This window comes from Notothenia coriiceps, unplaced genomic scaffold (genome assembly GCF_000735185.1).
Source record: "Notothenia coriiceps isolate Sejong01 unplaced genomic scaffold, NC01 NC01_scaffold00026977, whole genome shotgun sequence".
NCBI lineage: Eukaryota > Metazoa > Chordata > Actinopteri > Perciformes > Nototheniidae > Notothenia > Notothenia coriiceps.
In genome coordinates this window covers 1-21,326 of record NW_011359678.1, presented here as the reverse complement: position 1 = coordinate 21,326, position 21,326 = coordinate 1, and the positions used below count along the sequence as shown (strand labels likewise).

General features: G+C 40.2%; 3 protein-coding genes across 4 annotated transcripts; 1 reads left to right on the top strand and 2 right to left on the bottom strand.

Annotated features, from left to right (window-relative positions):
* Positions 1-1,642: 1,642 nt before the first annotated feature.
* On the bottom strand, positions 1,643-3,836 carry nsa2 (NSA2 ribosome biogenesis homolog (S. cerevisiae)). The gene is made up of 5 exons (XM_010785039.1): positions 3,685-3,836; positions 2,623-2,810; positions 2,368-2,518; positions 2,075-2,254; positions 1,643-1,925 (listed from the first exon to the last, which is right to left on the bottom strand). The coding sequence occupies exons 1-5, from the start codon at positions 3,685-3,687 to the stop codon at positions 1,662-1,664; spliced, it is 786 nt and encodes a 261-aa protein (XP_010783341.1). The 5' UTR covers positions 3,688-3,836; the 3' UTR covers positions 1,643-1,661.
* Positions 3,837-4,096: 260 nt separating this feature from the next.
* Positions 4,097-13,921, top strand: gfm2 (GTP dependent ribosome recycling factor mitochondrial 2). Its single transcript, XM_010785038.1, has 20 exons — positions 4,097-4,355; positions 4,446-4,530; positions 6,370-6,415; positions 6,508-6,605; positions 6,691-6,816; positions 6,904-6,992; positions 7,381-7,469; positions 7,560-7,620; positions 7,938-8,129; positions 8,784-8,864; positions 8,948-9,096; positions 9,686-9,826; positions 10,086-10,185; positions 10,277-10,466; positions 10,576-10,652; positions 10,834-10,972; positions 11,933-12,106; positions 12,200-12,315; positions 12,992-13,174; positions 13,712-13,921. Exons 1-20 carry the CDS (start codon positions 4,347-4,349, stop codon positions 13,838-13,840), a joined length of 2,274 nt encoding a protein of 757 aa, XP_010783340.1. The 5' UTR covers positions 4,097-4,346; the 3' UTR covers positions 13,841-13,921.
* A 175-nt stretch (positions 13,922-14,096) lies between these two features.
* Positions 14,097-20,624, bottom strand: hexb (hexosaminidase B (beta polypeptide)). 2 transcript variants are annotated; one of them, XM_010785037.1, is made up of 11 exons: positions 20,580-20,624; positions 20,349-20,459; positions 20,155-20,256; positions 19,382-19,514; positions 19,007-19,187; positions 18,821-18,907; positions 18,661-18,733; positions 17,451-17,625; positions 16,214-16,304; positions 16,009-16,113; positions 14,097-14,400 (listed from the first exon to the last, which is right to left on the bottom strand). In XM_010785037.1, the coding sequence occupies exons 3-11, from the start codon at positions 20,248-20,250 to the stop codon at positions 14,337-14,339; spliced, it is 1,005 nt and encodes a 334-aa protein (XP_010783339.1). In that variant the 5' UTR covers positions 20,251-20,256; positions 20,349-20,459; positions 20,580-20,624; the 3' UTR covers positions 14,097-14,336. The 2 variants fall into 2 exon arrangements, with proteins under 2 accessions (XP_010783339.1, XP_010783338.1); XM_010785036.1 differs by lacking the exon at positions 17,451-17,625 and adding an exon at positions 16,803-16,983.
* Between the last annotated feature and the right edge of the window lie 702 nt (positions 20,625-21,326).

Genomic DNA, 21,326 nt, shown 5'->3' with positions numbered 1-21,326 from the left:
ATCGGGCAGTTCAATAGGGGTGTGTGTGGTTAGACGTAGAAGCCTCGATCTCTATTCAGCTGTTCTAATGAAGGGAAACACAGTGAAGTAAACAGTAAAAGGCACAGCTCTTTGCAGCTGGTGCTGCTCTTCTCAGATTCTGCTCAGTTAAACGTTACTGCCTCCAGTGCCCTGTACGACGAAGCCAGTTCAACAGACCATGGATATGTTTGATTTACCCGGCTTAACTAACCCTAACAAACGCGATGTCGATAAGCGGCCCTACGAAGCTGGTTATCAACTCAGCAAATCAACCAGGGTTTCTCTGTCCGGCTGAGAGCGCATTCACCTGAAAGGGACGTGGTTAGCAACATTTGACCAATCACAAACATGGAGACGCGTGCTGACAGCGCAGCGTCATACTTCATGAATGAATAGTGTAAATAGCAAATCCTGCTTCGTAGTACAGGCTAGTGCTGTAGCAACGCGTCGACGACGTTGACGCGTCGACTTCAAAATATCGTCAACGACATATTTCCTCGTCTACGCATCGCCACACACACGTGGGTCACCCAAAACAACAACAAGCAGTTCGCAATCGCACTTTAAACACGATGGAGACTGAAACGGCTACCACCTCCTTCTCACAGGATTGCGCACGAAGCCCTGCAAAAAGCCCCCAAACAAAAACATCTCGCCCTAGGTCTTCAAAAGCATGGGAATACTTTGAATGTAGTCCAAAACGCAAAGGCATTGTTATTTGGAGTCTTTGCCAAATGGAGTTGGCATACCACACTAGCACAACAGCGATGTTGGAGCATTTAAAGCGGAGCCACCCCCTTGTCTCTCTTGGAGGGAACAATGATAAGTAAGTCCTAACTTTGGCTAAATGAATTCCACATTTGTGTAGTGTGTTGTGCAGCTTGAGTTCTGTGCACTTCGGTAGTGCTAACTATCTTATAGCTCTCCGTGCGGTTTGTTCGTGCTTGGTTGGTTAGTAGTTAATGTTAGCTACCTAGCTAGTGGCGCCAGCTGTGTGTTAGATCAGGGGTTCCCAAAGTGGGGGGGGGTTGCGAGATGATTACAAAATAAAAATGGAAAGTTTGGGAACCCCTGTGTTAGATAATGTTTGTCAGCATTTAATGTTGGCTGGAATGGTACCTAGTTTACGTCTGCAGAACACCGCTATCTAGCCGCTACTAACCCGGAACGAACAAACTGCACAGAGAGTTAACTAATGTTGTGGTCGTTCACGAGTCAAACAAAACATTAGACTAACGTTAGTCAGCTTATAGTATCAATGTATGTCAACTAACGGAGCCAAGCAGTGTCCAGGCCAGGGCTGCACGTAAGCTGGTGCGCAGTTGTCATGAATTTCTGTACTGTGCACGGCACAGTGTTTGTTTTTGCACTACATTTTTTATCTTTTGTAATTTTGTAAAGAAGAGATTTTTTGTTGGACTGTAAGAGTAAACAGGCTGGCCTTTTTATTTTGTATAATTTTATTCTATATTTCTTATTTTGCTGTGCAATAAAAAAAAAACTATTATTAAACATTTTTTGGTATTTATTTGAGATACATTATGTTTTTTATTAATCGAACAACAGAAAAATAATCGTTAGATTAGTCGACTAATCGATCAAATAATCGCACGATTAATCGTTTCCCCCCAGCACTAATATTAGCGTAGCCTAATGTTATCTGCAGCCACTGTGCAGAAACACATGAAGTACACCAAAGAGGAGCACTCACCCCAGATCACCTTTCCTCCTTGTGTAACCAGGCCCAGCTCGCTGACATTGACCTCCACCACTGTTCCTTTTGTGATGACTCCCAGGGCGGTGTAGAGGGGGGAGGAGGGGTTCTTCTTCACTCCCAGGATGGGAAGGCAGAATGTGGCTTTCAGCTCTGGATGTGTGACGTGAGCTTTCTTAAAACGCAAACCCTAAAGTAGATTCAAGAGATAGATGTTATTTAGGAGTTAGGAACGTAATTAAAACAGACATTGAAGCCTGAACTCATGTTAGCATAGAGTTGCGTGTGTTAGTTCAAGTAAAAAGCAATAAAAAAATTCCAATGACACTGCGATCTTACCATGGGTCTGATGAAACGCTCATATTTGGGGGGTTTACGGGTGAAGCCGTCTCCGACAAAGCAAACTTTGGTGACCATTCTCTTCCAGGCTTTCTTTTGTCTCTTTCCAGTTTTGATGACTTTAAGTACTTCTGTCTCTCCCTGGGCACGCACCTTTGGCAGGGGCACCTCCCATTTGCCCTGCAGAAAACATACACAAGATATTTGTGATTAGAAACCAATTACAACATATCCCAATGTTAACACATTCTGATACAGGGACTGCAGACATACAGATGTGATGTGGTACTTACAGCCTTCTCTTTCCTCTTCTGTTTGATCATGTTGGAGAGGACCTTTGCTCGGGACTGTCCCTCTCGGTCCAGCAGGTAGGCTGGCACTGCTCCCTCTGGGGTCTTATCGTCGTTCTTCTGCTTGGTTCTCCTCTGTTCATGCATTTTGAGGCTGCAAAAATACAAGTCAGAATTGTTTAGCTGCTCATTTGGTATAGTTTTCATGGTTCGTTTTTTAAGAGAGCCAGCATATACAAAAAAAAAAATTAAACTCACGTCTTCTTCATCTGGATCTTCTCTGAATGTCTCTGCTTGTTGTACAGTTTGGCCTTCAATCCAATCAGCGTCCTGGCTTTGTGGGAACGCGTATGGGCCTCACGGCTCTCCTTCTTCCTTTTCCTTTCATCGTGGTCCAAGCGGCGGCCATGCCGCTTGCGATGTAACTCAATGTGCTCGTTCTGGGGCTAAAAAAGAAAAGAAAAAGGATAAATGCAAAGGCTTGGAGCAGAAATCTACAGTGCTCAGTTACGAGTAAAAAACACATTACTCCAGCATTGTCTCTTACATGGGGCGCTGCATTCATTTGTATAGGCTTTCATTATTCGGAAAGTGGCTCATTTCCATATATCAATGATCTTTTTAAAGCGAACTAAGTATATCTATTTAAAATGCATTGATCTTTCCCGTCATTTTTTAGCACATATATCAAACTATGTCTGGTTCTCTCTATTATATATAATTGCAAATTGATTACATTTGGGTTTGGGTTTATGGTGGTAAAATATCAATTTTAAGACGTCATTTCGGGCTCTAGGTAATCATACATTTGGCACGCTGATCAATTATTAAAATATGTTACTTGCAGCCGTAAATCTAACAATTCCACGTTTAATCGTGTAAATACAAAAAAAGCGAACAGAAACAATTAAGCCAGAGTAGCACTTTAGAATATTACACGTTCATTTAAATTGCAAAATGACCTATTATTCAATTATAAATTAGGTCTACACTCGGCAAAAACGCAATGGCCATTCCCACTACATTTCAACTTCGAAGCATTTGCGTTACTATTAACACCGCAAGGACAACCAAGACTAAAGATCCCTCAAAAAGATTCACAACATAAACAAGTGCATGCTCATACAATCGTTACTTCAACTGCATCTTTGTATTTAGCAGGCTCATAATTGTAATATTAACAATATAAACAACACCAGGTCAGAGCAGCACGTCACCAAGCCACATGTGAACTGGTGCTAACCGCTAGCACGATATGCTAACCTGTTAAAATGACTGATAAAATAACTACTGTGCTATAAAAAACGGTTGTTTTCATACCATTTTGTGTTGGTGGTGTTAAGTCTTTCGGGGAATACTTCGCAGGTGGTGCCAGTCGGTAAAGACGCGAGTATTTTGTGTTTTCGCTTAAGGCTGGGGTCGTTTCGATGTTGTTTCCCCGTAGCCGATACTTAGAGGAAGTACGTCATACGGAAGAAACGGTTTGTCCGTTCGTCTAAAGTGAACGTTTTCCATTTCTTACTGTGTCACTTGACCGTGTTAAAGACGATAAATAAATAATATAATTAGATAAAAAACTTGTAAGCACTTGATAGATCAGTCATTCTTTATTAAAGATACAAATTACATATAACAGCTAGTACTGCGTTACACTTTTTTTTAAATAAAGACATAAATATAGTGACGGAACCAGCTGTAACCGGGAATAATCACGCTTGTTTCTAGGGATGTATTTTCAAGCCGTACTTTATGAAATCGTGACATTTGATAACAGATTATGGTTTTTGTAGCACAATTGAATGCTTGAGAGTGGGATATATTTTTGTATTAATGTACTGGTTATAGCCATACGTATCGGCCTGTTGTTACTGTTGTGTTAGTGAGTGTCACTCCACTATGGTTCGTCCAAAACTAGCACACATTATGTGGAAAGACCTTGGAAGATAAAATAAGACATTAAAGCCTGTGGGACATTTAACAGGATGATTTGGGTAAGATATAATACGTCAAACTAAGTGCTTTCTGTAATAAATATTCCTAATATCCTGTTGACTTGAAGACAAGCTTATTTGAATTCACAGGGAAGGTTTGTATTAACTGCTGGGCTCCAGTGCTGCAGATGTAGAGTGAGCTGTCATGTACGAAGACACTACAGAATTCTTCCAGGTACGTTTAAATACAAATAAAGCGTCACCTATCGAAAGTAAAATGTTGGTAAAAGTATTCAGTATGCAGAAAAGCTAGTGATGTACAGGTTTTTGGAGTCTTATTAGTCCTACATTAATGTGTATGATGTGTTATCTCTTTTATACATCATTGGGTGTTTTTTGTTCCATTATATATTTATTGTTCGTAGATTTACGCTGTCCTGTGATAACCACCTATATATAAAAAAACTAGTTTATTTCAATCAATAGGATACGGCTGTAATAGGCCTAAGGCCTTTTAGTCGCTCATAAATAAATAAGTAGATCACTGATACTTTATTTACTATGGATGCTGGCAACAGTCACATAGTCCAAAGTGAAGGTGATGTTTGACCAGTAATGGTCGAGGCGCGATTTGAGACAGCTAACCGTCTTGGATGTGACAACGCTTTCTGACAGATCATTCCACAAGTCAACCACACGCAGGCTGAAAAAGTTGCGGCGGATAGCCAGTCTTGAGTACTGTTTCTTCAACTTGAGGCAGTGTCCGTGAGTCCTGGTGTTATAATCCCGTTGTAGTGGGCATGATGTTTTGTAGATGTTGAGGAGATATTTGAAACCTTCGATCATATCTCCCCTCGCCCTTCTATAATACATACTCGGGATTTTAAGACTTTGCAGTCGTTCTTGATATGGTAGGTCCTTTAGTTCTGGAACCAGCTTCGTTGCCCTTCTCTGTATTTTCTCGATGAGCTCAGCATCCTTTTTGTACATGGGGGACCAAGCGACATTCCCATACTCCAGGAGTGGCCGTACAAGAGAGATGTATAAACTACATACTACGTCAGAGTCCAAATAAGTGTATGATCTGCGGATCATTGCTAGGATACCATTCGCTTTATTACTTGCCCGACGGATATGGTCACTAAATGTCAGGGTATTATTTGTTTATGAATAGTTTATTTATCTTAAAAGTAGGGGACTTTCACAATACATAGAGGAACACAACCTTCATTTTGATAATAATAATAATACATTTTATTTTGGGGGGCACCTTTCAAAACACCCAAGGAGACCTTACAGGGCATAGGGGCAATATAGGGAACAATTAAAACAGTGGATTTAGTGAAATATCAGCCGGGGTAAGACAAGACAAACAACAGGAAATGGACTATAGAAGGACACAAAAGGACACAGGGTACAGTTTATAAAGAAAATGCCAGTTTGAACAGGTGGGTTTTGAATGGTGGGTTTTGAATGTTGTTATGGAATCAGACTGTCGGATGTGTAGTGGCAGGGAGTTCCAGAGTAATTTAATCAGAATCAGGAGAGACAAGTTTTGTGATATAATACAATATATATTTATTGCCAGGAATACACAGATGAGTTAAATGGTGTTTGGCGATTAGACCCCCGCTGTGTGGGAGCATCACTCGTGAGGGGAGAACCGAGCCGATAAACCCCCCCGGATCTAGACACTGGTGGTGGTGGAGCATTGTCTGAAGAGGAGTGGTTTATCTTGACCCTGGATTGGGAGGGACGGGGGGTGAAAGTGGAGGAGGGTTGCGTGGAGTAACCTGGAATGACAGCTGTCAGAGGGGAGAGAGCAGATAGAAAGGTTTAGCAGAGTGCTATGATAGGCTTGTGGGAATAGAGTGAAGTGATTGGTTTAGCTGGGGAGTTTACCCCGATCACTGATTGAGAGGGGAGAGAGTAGTAAGATGTGAATATGTGAATGAATGAGTAAAGACGGTCTTCCTGGTTGAACTTGCCTTAAGCTTCGTGTGGCATTTCACATCAATATGAACACGTTGCTGATTCAGGCCCATCCTCATAGCTGTGCTTTGTGTTGTGATAGATGACGTCAAATCGCTGCGGGCTGTGGTCAACCCTGATGTATCCAAGTAGGTTATTTAATTCTGCTTTAAGCCTTTAAATGCTCTTTAGACTCAGCTGTGTTTGGGCTCTGTGTTAACTTGCTCATCCATATCTGCAGAATCCGAAACATCGGCATCATGGCTCACATCGACGCAGGAAAAACAACGACCACAGAAAGGATGCTCTATTACTCTGGCTATACGAGAGCGCTAGGAGGTGAGTGTGATGGCTACAAAAGTGTGGATTTCGTACCTGATTGTTTCCATCTTTCTTTTACATTTCTGCTGCTTGTTTTTTCCAGATGTGGATGACGGGGATACAGTCACAGATTTCATGGCTCAGGAAAGGGAGCGTGGCATCACCATACAGGCGGCAGCTGTCACATTTGAATGGAAAACTCATAGAATAAACCTCATAGATACACCAGGTAGAACAAGTGTTTATGTGAGAATGAAACACTCCGATGGAAATGAGAATGGCAGCCACTGAAATATGATTGTGTGTGTGATTACAGGACATGTAGACTTCACTCTGGAGGTAGAGCGGGCTCTTCGTGTTCTCGATGGAGCTGTTGCAGTGTTTGATGCTTCTGCCGGGGTTGAGGTGAGCCCTCAAGCCCTATTTATAATTTGGTGAAATCTGAACCAGAACCGCTACGATTAGTCAACCAGTTGGAAAGTATTTTGATATGAATTGTTACAGCTATTTTGAAATAAAGTCACATGAAATGCTGTTTCAGCCTCTTAAATATGATGATTACCTACTTTTTAAAATCATATGAAGGCAAATATCTTTGGGGTTTGACTCACAAAACAGGACATTTAAAGAAATCATCTTTGAGAATCTAGGATGGACATTTTTCACAGTTTTTTGCCTTTTTCTTTGATCTGACAACTAATCAATTAAAAATAAAATAGGTGGATTCATCAATGATAAATCCTTACCATCAGCCCTGCTCTGAACACATTTTCTTCTGTTGCTTTGACAACAGGCTCAGACTCTGACCGTGTGGAGGCAGGCAGAGAAGCACCACGTGCCCTGTGTTTGTTTCCTGAATAAGATGGATAAGCCCGCAGCAAGGTGAGTGACTCATCAGTCCTAATATGAACACATTTAAAAAAATGTTTTATAACGATTTCAGTTGATATCTTCTTTCAATTTCTCACACAGCCTAAGTTTTTCCATAGAGAGCATTAAAAAGAAGTTGAAAGCCAATCCAGTCCTCCTTCAAGTAAGCCTTTGAAGCTTTATTTGAAAAACCTCATACAATGATTTTTTTCTGATTATGCAGAAATCCCCATTTGAAGAATCATACTTATCACGGTAATGAGTTAGAATGATTGATGTGTACATCACGTTAATGTAGCAGATACATAATATCAGAATATATCGCAATTTTTGTGCTTATTTTTGATGTTGTGGTGACAATCCTATTATGGAATCATACTATAGAAACGTATCAAATGAATGAAGCAAAGTATAATATCTTCTTCTTAAATGAAGTGAAGTATCATAACATGTTAATAATATGTACTTCCTGTTTCCCAGATTCCTGTCGGCAGCGGGAAAGACTTCTCCGGTGTGGTGGACTTGTTGACCAATCAGAAATTGATATGGAAACACAAAACGATGAGAGATGAGGAAGATGGTCGGACCTTTGAAATCACACCTCTGGACGAGTCGGAGGAACCAGAGCTCCTGCAGGAGGTCAGCGAGGCCCGGACGGCTTTAATCGAGCAGGTGTGTTTCAGAACATTTAGAACAGGGGGCCACACCTTGTTGATTGTGATCCAAATAGAAAAACATACAGGGAGCCACAGTCCAAACAACAATAAAAGCATTGATTTGAAGCAGATACACTCCATTGGAATCTGTGTTTCTAGAGCAGTAAAAGAAAGAAATCTATCAAACTTACTACCTAACAATATGACACAGTTTAACGTTTGATAGGTCAGTATTTTATTTGTGTGACCACATATTACAAAGAGTATTCCTGTATCCTGTTCTTTTCTTTTCACTATATCTGTAAAGTGTTTTTGAGCACCTGTAAAAGCGCTAACAAAATAAATCTATTATTATTTGCTGCTTTTAAATTGAATGTAAATCAAATCAATACGTTTCTATTTGAATGAAATGCATGTTTTAAAAATGATATGTTTATGGTCTAACTAGTAAATCTGGATATCTAATATTAATATTTAAAAAAAGTCAGGAAGAAATAATACAGTATTGTTTCGTGGGACATAAGGTTAGGAGAGAGATCATTTAACAGATTTTTGTCAGCTTTTCAATTTAAACTACAATATGTAAGTTATTGGAAATAACCCAAAAGTAATTTATGAATTATTTGTAAAATCTCACCAGTTTGTCAAATCTCCAATTTCTCAATCACAGGTTGCTGATCTGGACGATGAGTTTGCTGATTTGCTGCTGACTGATTTTGGTGAAAACTTTGATGAAGTTCCCTCAATCAAAGTAAGTGTTGTATTGTTCCACAGCATCAGCCTTTTAAAGTGTTACTTGTGAATACAGGGTAAACCTTGCTGATGTGTCCCCAGCTGCAGGAGGCCGTGCGGCGGGTGACTCTGGCCCGTAAAGGCGTCCCGGTCCTCTGTGGGAGCTCTTTGAGGAACAAAGGTGTTCAGCCTCTTCTAGATGCCATCACTGCTTACCTGCCCGCCCCCAATGAACGGCACCACGACCTGGTGTGAGTGCACCCTTTAACCTTTCACTAACTCAGACCTACAATCTTGTCATAAAGGACCATCCCAGCATTATTGGTGTCCCAGTTCTGCTTTCTAACACACATTATTCTTTGCCTTTTTTCCTCTTGGTGCATTTTTATTTTTGACAAAATGACTATTAAGTTAACACTTCCACAGCTATCACAAAAAGTGATGGTCCTGAGCTGCAACGAGGTAAAGGCAGGCTTCGGTTTTGCTTTAATTGAATCATATTGACTGTTTCTGAGTTTCATTCAATTGAAACAAAGAGACATCTGTTGTCAGGGAAGTTTTATTTTGAGAGTCAAATACACAAATGAAAGTGAGTGATGATTAACATGTACATTTCTCATAAGCATTTTTAATAGTTAATTTGAAAACAAGGCTAAAGTAAGTGATCTTTAACACAACTTCTCATCCAAACTGACTCATTATAAGGTAACAGCTGTGTAGAACATTGCACAAAATAATTAAATAAATTACAAAAAAATCTAATAATAGTGGAATTATCCTTTTAATGAATATTCCATGTTTTTTACATCATTTTCCGATTATTGTCTATATCCTCTGCAGGCGGTGGTACAACGACGACCTATGTGCTCTGGCCTTCAAAGTTGTCCATGATAAGCAGCGCGGCCCTCTGGTGTTTCTGAGGATTTACTCTGGTACTCTGAAACCACAGTCTGCTGTCCACAACATCAACAGGAACAGCGTGTATGTACTGCACTTTCAATCATAATATGTTCAAATGTGGACTAGTTCTATATTTGTACATATGATGAAACTACACAGGAAAGAAGTAATGACATAAGAATATACACAGACATTAGATACACATTTGATTTCAATATCAAGAAGAAAGAAAATAATACACTTCCCAAACAAAAATACTCGAGATGGAATGTTCAAGGAAGAGTTAGAATGAATATCAAAACAAAGATGACCATAACAACTGTTTGCCTTCCTTTCATAGTGAGAGGGTTAGCCGGCTGATGGTGCCTTTTGCTGATCAGAATGTAGAGATCCCCTCCATGACGGCGGGAAACATCGCTCTGACTGTAGGACTGAAGCAGGTAGACATTTTTACAACATTATAATCTTTATTTGCTATTTTGAAGATTTTCCTCTTTAATACAATAATTGATGTTTCCACTTTCACTTCAGACAGTCACCGGGGACACCATCGTCTCTTCCAAGTCTTCAGCAGCCGCTGCCGCCGCCCGCCGGGCCCATAGTGACAGCGGGACAGGGGCGAAGCGCGGGGAACACGACAGCGTGGTGCTTTCAGGGGTGGAGGTCCCTGAACCCGTCTTCTTCTGCACCATCGAGCCGCCCACCATGGCTAAACAGGCTGGTACGAGACACTGGTTAAAAGATGATCTCTGTTCAATCAAGCTTTAATGATAACCAATTCATATTATTCAGTTATCAATACCCTCCTTTGTTTCCCCCCCCCCTGTAAGATCTTGAGAATGCACTGAATAACCTCCAGAGAGAGGACCCTAGCCTTAAAGTCAGGGTGGACCCGGACTCTGGACAGGTAATGCAATCACTGGATTAGCACTCAGCTTCTACCGATATCTGTTGAATATCTAACCTAAAAGTAAGGTTGGATATTGACGGATATACGTGTGAACTTGTCTGTCCAATATCTAACCTAAACCTCACGTACTGTGGAGAGCATCTTCCACAATTAGTAAACGTATTGTCTCCATCCTCAGACTATTTTGTGTGGGATGGGAGAGCTGCACATCGAGATCATCCATGATCGAATTAGAAGAGAGTACGGCATTGAGACTCACCTCGGGCCGCTGCAGGTGGCCTACAGAGAGTCCATCCTCCACGAGGTCTCAACCACAGGTACAAAGGGGCTGTCACACAGGGCAACACGTAACAAGCCTTGCACATCTTCATCTTTACAAAAGTGTGTTTGAAATGCATGCTTTGTCATTGAACAGTTAGACACAAGCACGTTTTAAAGGCATTGGATAGTGTATTGAAAATATGCAAAAAACATCAGGAGGGGAGGTGTTGCTATGATGCTCTTAGAGAGGAAACTGGAGGACATTAATGTCAACTTAAATCATCTTACTTTTTATGATATTTACCAACAATCCATTTGCACCATTATCAATAATCAATTCAATTGAATAGCTACTGTTAAGTATTACCAAATTGTTAATTAAAAATAGCTGACCATTTTCATAGTATGTAAAAAATATCAGAAAAAAACGACATTGTCGTAAATATAATTAAAAACAACAAGTATACTGTAGTATGTCAAACATTTTTGAAAAAAGACATAGTATAGTCGATAGGAAAGTATGTCAAAAATATGAAAAAGATTACATTTTAATATATTTAAAATATAGAAATGACTTTACTTTGTACGTAAGAAATGCCAAAACAACAAGGCAAAAGATTCCTCAACAATCAAACCCTAAACTTTACCAACAAAAAACTAATAATTGTGATAATAGTCACAATGGCAAAATAAAACGACACGGTATGTCAAAAATATCAAGGAAGTTAGTTACTGTATATAGTATGTCAAATATATCATCAAATACGACATAGCATGTCGATGTATTTTAATAAACAAACAAGAAATTATAGCAGGTCAAAAAAATCTTAATAAAAGCCATAGTAATATGTCTAAAAAATCATAGTACAGTATGTCCAGAAATATGAAAAAAAGAGCATGATTGATAATGGCTTCATTAGCTGATTTGAGGAGAGTACATAACTCCTGACAGATTCATACTGTACTTTTCCCAATAAGGATCTTTGTATGAATTCCCTGCTCATCTCTAAACACAGAAACGCTGGATCGTACTATCGGGGAGAGGCGACATGTTGTTACCGTGGAGCTGGCCGTCACCCCTCTGGACTCCTCCTCATGTGAATTCGCTTTCACAGAAGAACTGGGGGCCAAGCTATCTGCTGAAATAAAGGAGGCCGTGGAGAATGGAGTACAGAGCGCATATCTGCAAGGTGCCATGGAACACATCTCATCTCTCCTGCAGTGTCCGTCCCTTTCAGAAGGAATGAATATGACTTATTTACAATCCCTGCTTCCCCCTCCAGGTCCTCTGCTAGGTTATCCTTTACAGGGCGTGTCTGCACTGATCCAAAGTGTCCACAGTGAGCCGGGAACGTCCCCTGCCATGGTGTCCGCCTGTGTGTCCCGCTGCGTGCACAAGGTATTCATCGGCAGGGAGGGATGGAACAAACTTCATTTACACAAGCACTGTCGTCTAGTAAACTGTTGAGATACTTATACTTTAAATATTGTAGTTTTTACTCCATGAATGATCTGGTAGATTAAGTTAATTACATTTTCTATAACAATAACATGAATTACAGAATTAGAATTTCTAGGATAAACTGAAGGATTAAATGTTCCTATATGTGATGAGAAAATTCTTCTGATGTATAAGCTAATTAAAAATCTTAAACCTTAAACCCTTAATTCAAATGAATTACCCGTAACTACATTTATTATCTTAAACCCTCTTGGATGAGCTGGCAAATGCACAAAGCTGAAAACAGGGCTCATTGACAGTTGAGATTTACTCAGCCCACGAGACAATGCTTTAAAGATATCAGGTTTTAAATTAAGATTTATTGACAGTAAAAATAGCTCAGCTGTTAACACGCAGTGGCAAAATGCAACATGCACTTTTGTAGTAGAAATCTAATCCAAAAACCTCAAATATAATAGTAAATGTAGAATTTTATGATTTGTCTTCCATATATTCACCTTAGTGAGATTTGAAATGCTGGTCGTACCTGTAGTGCAGTGTTTCCAGTGTGTCGCTCCATGTAATACCTGTGAACATCAGGACCTTGATGACTCGTTCTGTTCCCGTGCCTCAGGCTCTCAGGCTGGCAGGAGGTCAGGTTCTGGAGCCGGTGATGTCCCTGGAGGTGACCGTGGAGGAGGAGCGCCTGAGCTCTGTTCTGGGGGATCTAGCACAACGGCGAGGGACCGTCCGAGACATCCAGAGTCGCCATGACGACAAAGTGCTGCTCGCCACTGTGCCTCTGGCTGAGATGATGGTGAGACGACGTGAACATCAACATTTGTCTGTACCTTTTAGCTGCTAAGTGATAGATATATACAGTATACTTACATAAAAACGATCCTATTCCTCCCGAAAGATACAATATCACGGTCCCACAGACAAATAAAGAAACACAAGGGGAACAACCTCACAGTACAGAGCAGCCATTTGTGGAAATCCTGTTATCCTCTAATGACAAAATGATATTAGTGTTTTCAATTTTGTTTTTACAGCAGTAATACCACTGTACAGTAAATCACAACCAACATGCTAAATTCCCAGTTTGTCCTGTATAATCTACATTTATTTAAGTCTTGTAAAACTGGCAAATATATACATAAAATGGAACATGTGTGATCCCATGTTAATTTAATGAGGTCAATGTGTGAGACTTTTTAATAATGGTAATCCTGCTTACTAAATGTATTGGTTTCTGTAACATTTGAAATACATTTAATGGTATCCTACTTCTGGCTCTGAACATCTGGTACTCCCCAAGCCTGACTCTTTACTTTTATATTTCTTTTTTAAGGGCTATTCCACCACCTTGCGAACAGTGACCTCCGGCAACGCCACCTTCACATTAGAGCTGGACACCTACGAGGCGATGAACCCCCAGGACCAGAACTCCCTCCTGAAGAGAGTGTCTGGTCTGCTGTGATCTCAACAATAACACCTCTTCACCAACGGGACCAAAGGCTGTGTGAAACAGAGGCACATATATATTGGCCAGGATTTACAACAACAAAAAATCATTCTAATGTAATTTATTGTGGGGATTCCCCCTGCAGGAAAGAGTGTGAAACTATTGGTGTAATTATGTTCCATGTTGTTAGCTGGATGCTAAATACATTTACAGAAACAGTATTTCATAGCATTTTTTTCTCCTTCCTTTTTTCATATGAAACAAGACTCACTTAAAATGTCAACATTTTATTCACAATCTTTTATACAAACATTCATAAAAAACATAGAGTGCAATCATAAATTCAAGATGTTTATGACATGTGATGATCAAGAGTTCTGTAGAGCAGATTTAAGAAGCATGATGTGTCTAAGCGTCAGGACAGTGAGATCTCTAAAAAGGCAGCATGATTCTTCAGCTTGAAATACAAACATTGTTGATTGCTGTTCCCATGGCAAGTCTCAGTTTCTGTTCAGACACCTCTGTACTCTCGGGGACAGTAGCTGGAAAACAGCGGCTCAGCAGGGATCCCCCGCCTTAGATAGGAGAAGATACGCGTCAATAGGTTTTTTATTAAATGAGCATTCTTTAAAAAGGATTGTGTCCATTAGATAAATCATTTAGAGACTGCTATGGGAAACATATGTACTTCTGATTCACCTTTGTGAACTTCATCACTTTTATTATACAATGCTTTTTAGGATTTATTTTATGACATGCTATATTAAAAACTATTTTATGGCAAACTACACAATTACTTTTTATGACATTCTGAAATCATAGAATGACATACATGCCAAACTTTCAAAATCCAAAAGAGGTAGGTTTGCGTGTGCAAATGTGCACGCCCAAATGAGGTAATCAGAAGGAATGGAACCCCCAGTAATTACATGTATAAACCATATATTGCATAATTTTATGTATTTTTCAGAAAAAGTGGTAGTTTGGTAAACAGTGACATCAACGATATGTTTGGTCTGTAAAATGTCCAAAAGTGAAAGAATGGGAGATAAATATCCCCAAATCTCAAAATGGTATCACATGTTGTGTGTTTGTGGTCCTCTTTCAGTTCAGACACTGTAGGTGAAGGATGCTTCAGGAAAAGACCAAACACTGGATGTCTTTCAGTCGCCAACATGTGTTTTCCAGACACTGATATTAACGGGGAAACCTTGCAGGACTCAAAATGCCTCGTCTCTGTTCCCTTAAACTCATTTGGGAGTGATTACCCATCAGCATGCTGCATGTCCTCAGAAACACAGAGGACTGTTTGTACGATGGGATCACACACGCTGCAAACGGCGTCCGCCAAAACTCGAGTCCAGTGTCAATGTAGTGTCATTTTTATTTGTTATAGTTAGGAAGTATAGGAAGATTGAAAATCGGTAGGGGAAGTCAGCTAAATCGGTAGGCGGTAGAAACATGTCAAAAGCGGTAGACTACCGCCCAAATCGGTAGGGTTGGCAGGTATGGAATGAGAGTTCAGATCAACAAAGCAGGGCTGTCAGAGCGGCCATTTTTATGTGTGCAGTTGCAAGAATCGTAACTGGCCAACTTTCATAAACACCGACTTGCTGCAAGAATGTCAAAGTAACAGATTAGAATTGAAATAAAATAATGTCTTATTTCCAGTCATGCTTTAATGCATTACTGGTCACAGTAAAAAAGCCGAACAGTGTGCCCAAACAGTCATCTGAATGTTCTTTTACTTGTCAAATAACCACAGGAAAAGAGTTCAATGTCTGGTCTGCTCTCATCCGATTCTTTCAAAAAGGAAATTACAGGGCTCTCAAGTTTTGAACAGAGTTCTGAGTGAGATTTTGGCAGCGGTGTTTGGTACTCCAACTTTTGGCTCCCCTCAAAGTTCCCATGAAGCCTCTGTACCGCGAATGTCAACGGGGGGGGGGGTGGCTAAGTGGCATATGAAGTCCTCTGTAATCAGACGAATGTCACGGGGGCGCGGGGGGTTGCCTAGTTTGGTTTACAAAATTGCGGCGCAACTTGGTGGGCGGTACCCTGGAAAGAAATCTCTGCGTGAGAAATACAAGGTGTGGCGTGTGAGCGTGTGAATGGAGTGAAATGCATGCTTGAGAGCTCTGAAACGATCTGAATGTTATTGATCGTTTAATGCCTCAGATACTCACTCCACCATGCGGCAGCGGTGCACAGACAGTCTGTTGAAGGCGTCGTTGATGTCCGTCACCCCCTTGTCGCTCCACAGGCGCTCTGCGACAGCACTGGCCCGAGGCCTGGGGGGGGCGCAAGGCAAAACAAAATCAGACCTCGCTGTACACTCCTGTAGTGGGTTATGGTTTCAAAAACATAACAATTGTTTACTGAATATCATACCAGAGTCTGGGTGTGAGGTTGGTGGCGTCTACATACTCCCCCCACAAACAGGCTTCTCCACCAATCACAAGCTTCTTTTGTTCATCAGTTCCTGTTTGAAAATGAAATATTTAATGAGAAAAGGCAGCCGAAGCTACTTCCAGGGAGTCTAAAGAATAAAAAATAATGATATGGTTCTGTTCTCTCATTTGATATCCAAATATTAAATGGGAAATATTTTGCTTACAAACCAATTTGGGGAAACATGACATTTTCAGAAGTGGGAATGAAAGAAACAATTGCTAACATTAAAGCATGTTAAAATGTTCTCACATGTAATCATGTATAAATATGAAAATGAGCATAATATATCCCTTTTAAAACATTTTCCCTCTGTTTATTCAACAGGCTTGCACATAATTCCACAGCAGTGATAAACAAAATGACAAGGGTCAAAGCAATACAGCTTCTACAATCTGAGTCAGACCAGCTGAAGGACAATACAACTGAATTTATGACTGCTTTTATAGTAAACAGGACTTTGCCACAATGTTGCACAAGACCAGTTATTGCTAGAGGCTTGCTAAGCAAAAGAATCATGCAGACGAACCCTGGAAGTCCTGCGGGTCGGCCTGGTAATGGCCCGTCCAGTCTTGGCCGTAGGAGATACGGTTCAGGTACCAGGGAGTGGACAGCAGGGTCTGGTACCCTGACGATGTAATGTTAGCCATCTCACTCTGGTACTGCAGCTTGTTTCCTTTCCAAACGTGGATAAGTGTGTCTTGTTTCAGCTACACAGCACACATACATACAAGTATCAGTATCAGCAAGATAGAGAGATGTCCAAGCCTTTTTATAAAGACCGCTGCAAGGGATGAAGTATTTTGGAAGGCCAAACTCAAAATTGAGCTTCGCCATGATTCCCTTGGAAAAATCCAATGGCATCCAACCAAAATGAAACTATTATTTCCAGGCTTTGCAAACTCATTCGTGCAGCACTCTGTTTGGACGCCATTTAAGACTTGGTGCCTTGTGTTTTTGGTCCTCCATGATGGTGAACTACTTGTAAAACCACCAACCAAAAAGCTCCATCTCGCCTTAACGTCTGTCTCTGACTATCTCTGTCACAAAACTGTGCAAGTGTAAGCCTGTTGAACAACATCCATATTTGGGTTGTGCCTCCAGTAACCATGCCCAAATCGTAACCCCCTCCACCAAAACTGATTCAACAAAGAATGTCATTTTGATGCACACTGACCGTTGAAGTTGAGCGGCTCAACCTTGTAGTACTTCTGCCAGTCCTGTGCGTAGCTAATGTAATCTAGGTACCATGGGGCGGAGAGGATGGTGGTGTATCCTGCTCCTGTCACTTTAGCCATCTCGTCATTAGCTCCACCGCCGATCCACACATGCACTACTGTGTCTGCCTTTAACTGCAATAGTTACAGACCAAGCTACGGTACTTAGGTTACATACTACATGACCTGTTGCCGTTGGTTACAAATAGTTAGACATTTAAGGAAATACGTTTGTTTATTTTCTTTCTAGCTGGGACTTTGGTGATTAGATTGATAACATTTTATGTAAAATCTGAAGAAACCACAAGAGGCCAATTAGCTTAGCTTAGCATAAAGAATGGAAACAATGGGAAACAGCCAGTCAGCCAAGCCTTTACCCGAGTGTAACACAATCTGCCTCACAGTACCTATAAACCTATATATTATTTGTGTAATCTGTACAAAAAAAAAGGCACTTATAAGAGCCGGTAGGTGGGTTTTGTTATTTTAGAAATCTACCTAGGGATGCATATCGTTGACTTTTTACAATACCGATACCACTCAACGATACAGATACTAGACCGATACATATCGTGATACTTTCATGTTGCATAAGGGAACAATGTAAGTGCTTTATGATATAGTTAACATGTCAAATGAATATTACAATTAATTGTGGGACTTGGACCTTTTAGTACTGAACAAACAATGAAAAACCACGTTTGACAACACAGGCTTGAAGACTGTACATTCCTGTACTCTGATTTCATGTGACAGTAGCAAATGTTTTGATAGGTTGGATGTGTTGCAGACCCCACCATTCAAAGGCTCAGACGAAAGCCAATCACCGAAGCCGTTGCAAGACGCGCAATCTGATTGGCTGGCAGTTTGGGCGTAAGTTTAAGGATATTACGCCTCACTTTATATTAAAGAAATAGTAGCCGCCAGTAACCGGTATTTCAGTAATATCAGTCTTCAGCTTTTGAATCAAGCAGCAATATATTATGAGACATGAGTGTCATCTATCTATTTCTCCTAAATCCAACGGGAAAGCCAAGAAGTGTATTTCCAAAAATGTCAAACTTTCTCTTTAAAAACACAAAATGAAAACAAACACTCACATTATTAAAATTATAAAGAAAGTCTTATATTACATTAGTATATCTAACATGGAAATGACTCTTTAGTTACCTTAACACCGTTGTCAAAGACCTCCTGCCAGATCATGTAGCCCTTCTGGGTAGTGGCCACGATATCCAAGAGTCTATAAAACAATAAAAGGCACAAAATAAATTGAAAGTCATAAATGAGTAGAACCTACATTTTACCGAGTATACAATGATCAACATACTTTTGGATATAGAAGGATTCCAGTTTGGTGAAGTCTTGTCCGAAGCCTTGCTGCTCCATGAACTTCTGAATGTCCGGGTTGGACTTCCTGCAGGAGAAAAACATACAGTATATAGCCAAATATGACCTGCTGTCTAATCCTCGATGCTGAGGAGAAGTGATTTTGGCTTTGTGCAGACAGTCTTACCAGCAGCTGAAGTCCACCTCGTCCCCCCCCAGGTGGATGTAGGCGTCGGGGAACACGGTGCTGATCTCCTTGAAGAACTGGCTCATGAAGTCATAGGTGGTGTTCAGGATGGGGTTCACTGGGCCGAAGGTGCCCGAGGGTTTGGAGCCAGAGTAACACGGGGTGAGCAGGTCTTTCTGCCCTGAGAGAAAAACACAAGGAATTTGTAGCATGTTTAATCGTTTCCAGACAGAGCTCTGCTAAAGTCTTCCAGTTTTTGAATGTCACATTTTACTGACTGTATAAAATGCGACAAGGATTGGGAGCAAAACATACCATTGGACTTAAGAGGGTAACAAAATAAACTCTCTCTCCACTAACACTGGCTGAACGCACCTTTGCCCCAGGACTGTGTGTGTCCGGGTGTGTCAAACTCTGGGATAACACGAATGCCTCGCAGACGTCCAAACTCGATCACCATCTTCACGTCGGCGGGTGTGTACACATGTGTGTACGGGTGGTAGGCGCCCTGCGAACAGTGTAATCAAACTGGGAGTCAAACAATGTCTCCATCTTAAAACTTGTACGACACAAGGGATTCAATTGGCTTTCCAATTCTTCGATCAGTTTGGCTGTCATTTTGTCAAGGGTGTGAGATTTTTATTTCCAATCACGAATTTTGGAAGAACAACCTCAGCTCTTATAACAGGTCTATTATAAACTGAAACTGAAATACCCCTAATGGACCAAAATGTCCCAATTGAAACCCATTAAAACACAAGGACATTACAGATCAAGTCATTTGTTCTTATATGTTGTATTATGACAGGTCTTCAGTCTCATGTCCCTGGATTCTTGTGTTTTGGATCCAAATACATGCCAATTTCCTGGATTTCTTGCACAAAAACATACAACTATCAACACATGTTCTTTCTAATCACTGACATATCCCAGACTAGAAATGTATATATCATTTAGCTTTCGGATAATTAATATTTTTCTGTGTTTTTATAATTTAATCGATTTGTAGACAAAAGAGCAAAATAATATTAACATCATTTTGGTGACAGTTTTTTTTAACACTGACATTTTGTCCTCTAAGGACATCAGAGCACAAGCACTGAAACTCTACTTGTCTGTGCTGGGATTGATCAGATAACCAGTCTGACCTGCTGACTCAGCTGCGGGAACGTTCGGCTCAGGTAAGGGAAGGATGGGTCGTCCACGATGTGCCAGTGGAAAACATTGAATTTGTTCATGGCCATTGTTTCCTGTATGAATGGACACAAGGAAAATATTTTATTCAAGCTGTGAATACAATTTAAAATGAGAAAACATAATAAAGAAGGTGTTGGGGGCGTACCAGATTAGCCAAGAGGACTTTAATGGGCAGGAAATGCCGAGAGCTGTCCAGTAAGATGCCTCTGTGAGCAAATCTGGGGAAGTCACTGATGGCTGTTGAATTGATGCTTTTCTGAAAGATGCAAAGTGAAAATCAGTCTGAGTTAGAAACCTGTCACACATACAGTTGACCTTTGATCCTAAATATATGAATAAAAACATTAAAGTTAAAACAATTTATTTCTTAACTTACGGCTCCATTTTCATCTTCATACACCAACTGGCTGAATGTTTCCAGACCTGTAACGATTCAAAATAAACAACATTTTTATGATACAATAAAATGAAGTTACTGTCATTTGATAGCAGCCCTTAGAAATGTGATAAAAAAACCACTATCATTTTATGATGCAAACTTTGCCACAGAACTTTTCTGCAGACTAAGCACTTTATAAACACCCTTTTATTGTGTACATTGAATTGATATAAACTTGGAGATATATCTTATGCAAGCATTTTGCATCAGTGTTTATAATGATGCAGGATAATGCTGAAGTGATTATAGTAAATTAATTGACAGAAAATACTTATTAACAGTTGTGATCACTGACTAATCATTACAAATACTTTGAATTGTGTGGGTTATTTCTGAGACTCAGACCAAAAGATTGATATCATTCTCGTATCTGCTATTAAATATCAATATTGAACAAAATACTGAAACAGCTTATTTAAGCTACAGTATTCATCAAGCGAAAAGGCTTTTTCCAGCTTCTTATATCAAATACATTTCAGCTTTTTTTATATAATTGTAAATAGAATAACTTTAGGATCTTGATCAGCAAGTTGGCATTTGAAAATATGATGTACTGATTAATGGATACAGGAAATCATTCTTGATTGCAGGCGTAATGCAGGGAAGTCTCGTAGAAAGTGGTAGACTTAAAAGTTAAATAGTTTACCGTGCTAGAGACTGACCGAAGGCAACAGAGGGGATAGG

Excerpts from the sequence above, each read along its gene's own strand:
- nsa2 (XM_010785039.1), bottom strand. Across the intron at positions 2,519-2,622 it reads AAGATCCAGATGAAGAAGAC|CCTCAAAATGCATGAACAGA; the intron begins GTGAGTTTAATT and ends GTATTTTTGCAG. Across the intron at positions 2,255-2,367 it reads AGAAGAGGAAAGAGAAGGCT|GGCAAATGGGAGGTGCCCCT; the intron begins GTAAGTACCACA and ends TGTTTTCTGCAG.
- gfm2 (XM_010785038.1), top strand. Across the intron at positions 8,130-8,783 it reads GGACGGCTTTAATCGAGCAG|GTTGCTGATCTGGACGATGA; the intron begins GTGTGTTTCAGA and ends TCTCAATCACAG. Across the intron at positions 9,097-9,685 it reads GAACGGCACCACGACCTGGT|GCGGTGGTACAACGACGACC; the intron begins GTGAGTGCACCC and ends TATCCTCTGCAG.
- hexb (XM_010785036.1), bottom strand. The coding sequence starts at position 20,250 with ATGGCCATGAACAAATTCAATGTTTTCCACTGGCACATCGTGGACGAC. Across the intron at positions 16,305-16,802 it reads CGACCCGCAGGACTTCCAGG|GAACTGATGAACAAAAGAAG; the intron begins GTTCGTCTGCAT and ends ATTTTCAAACAG. Across the intron at positions 16,114-16,213 it reads AACCTCACACCCAGACTCTG|GCCTCGGGCCAGTGCTGTCG; the intron begins GTATGATATTCA and ends CGCCCCCCCCAG.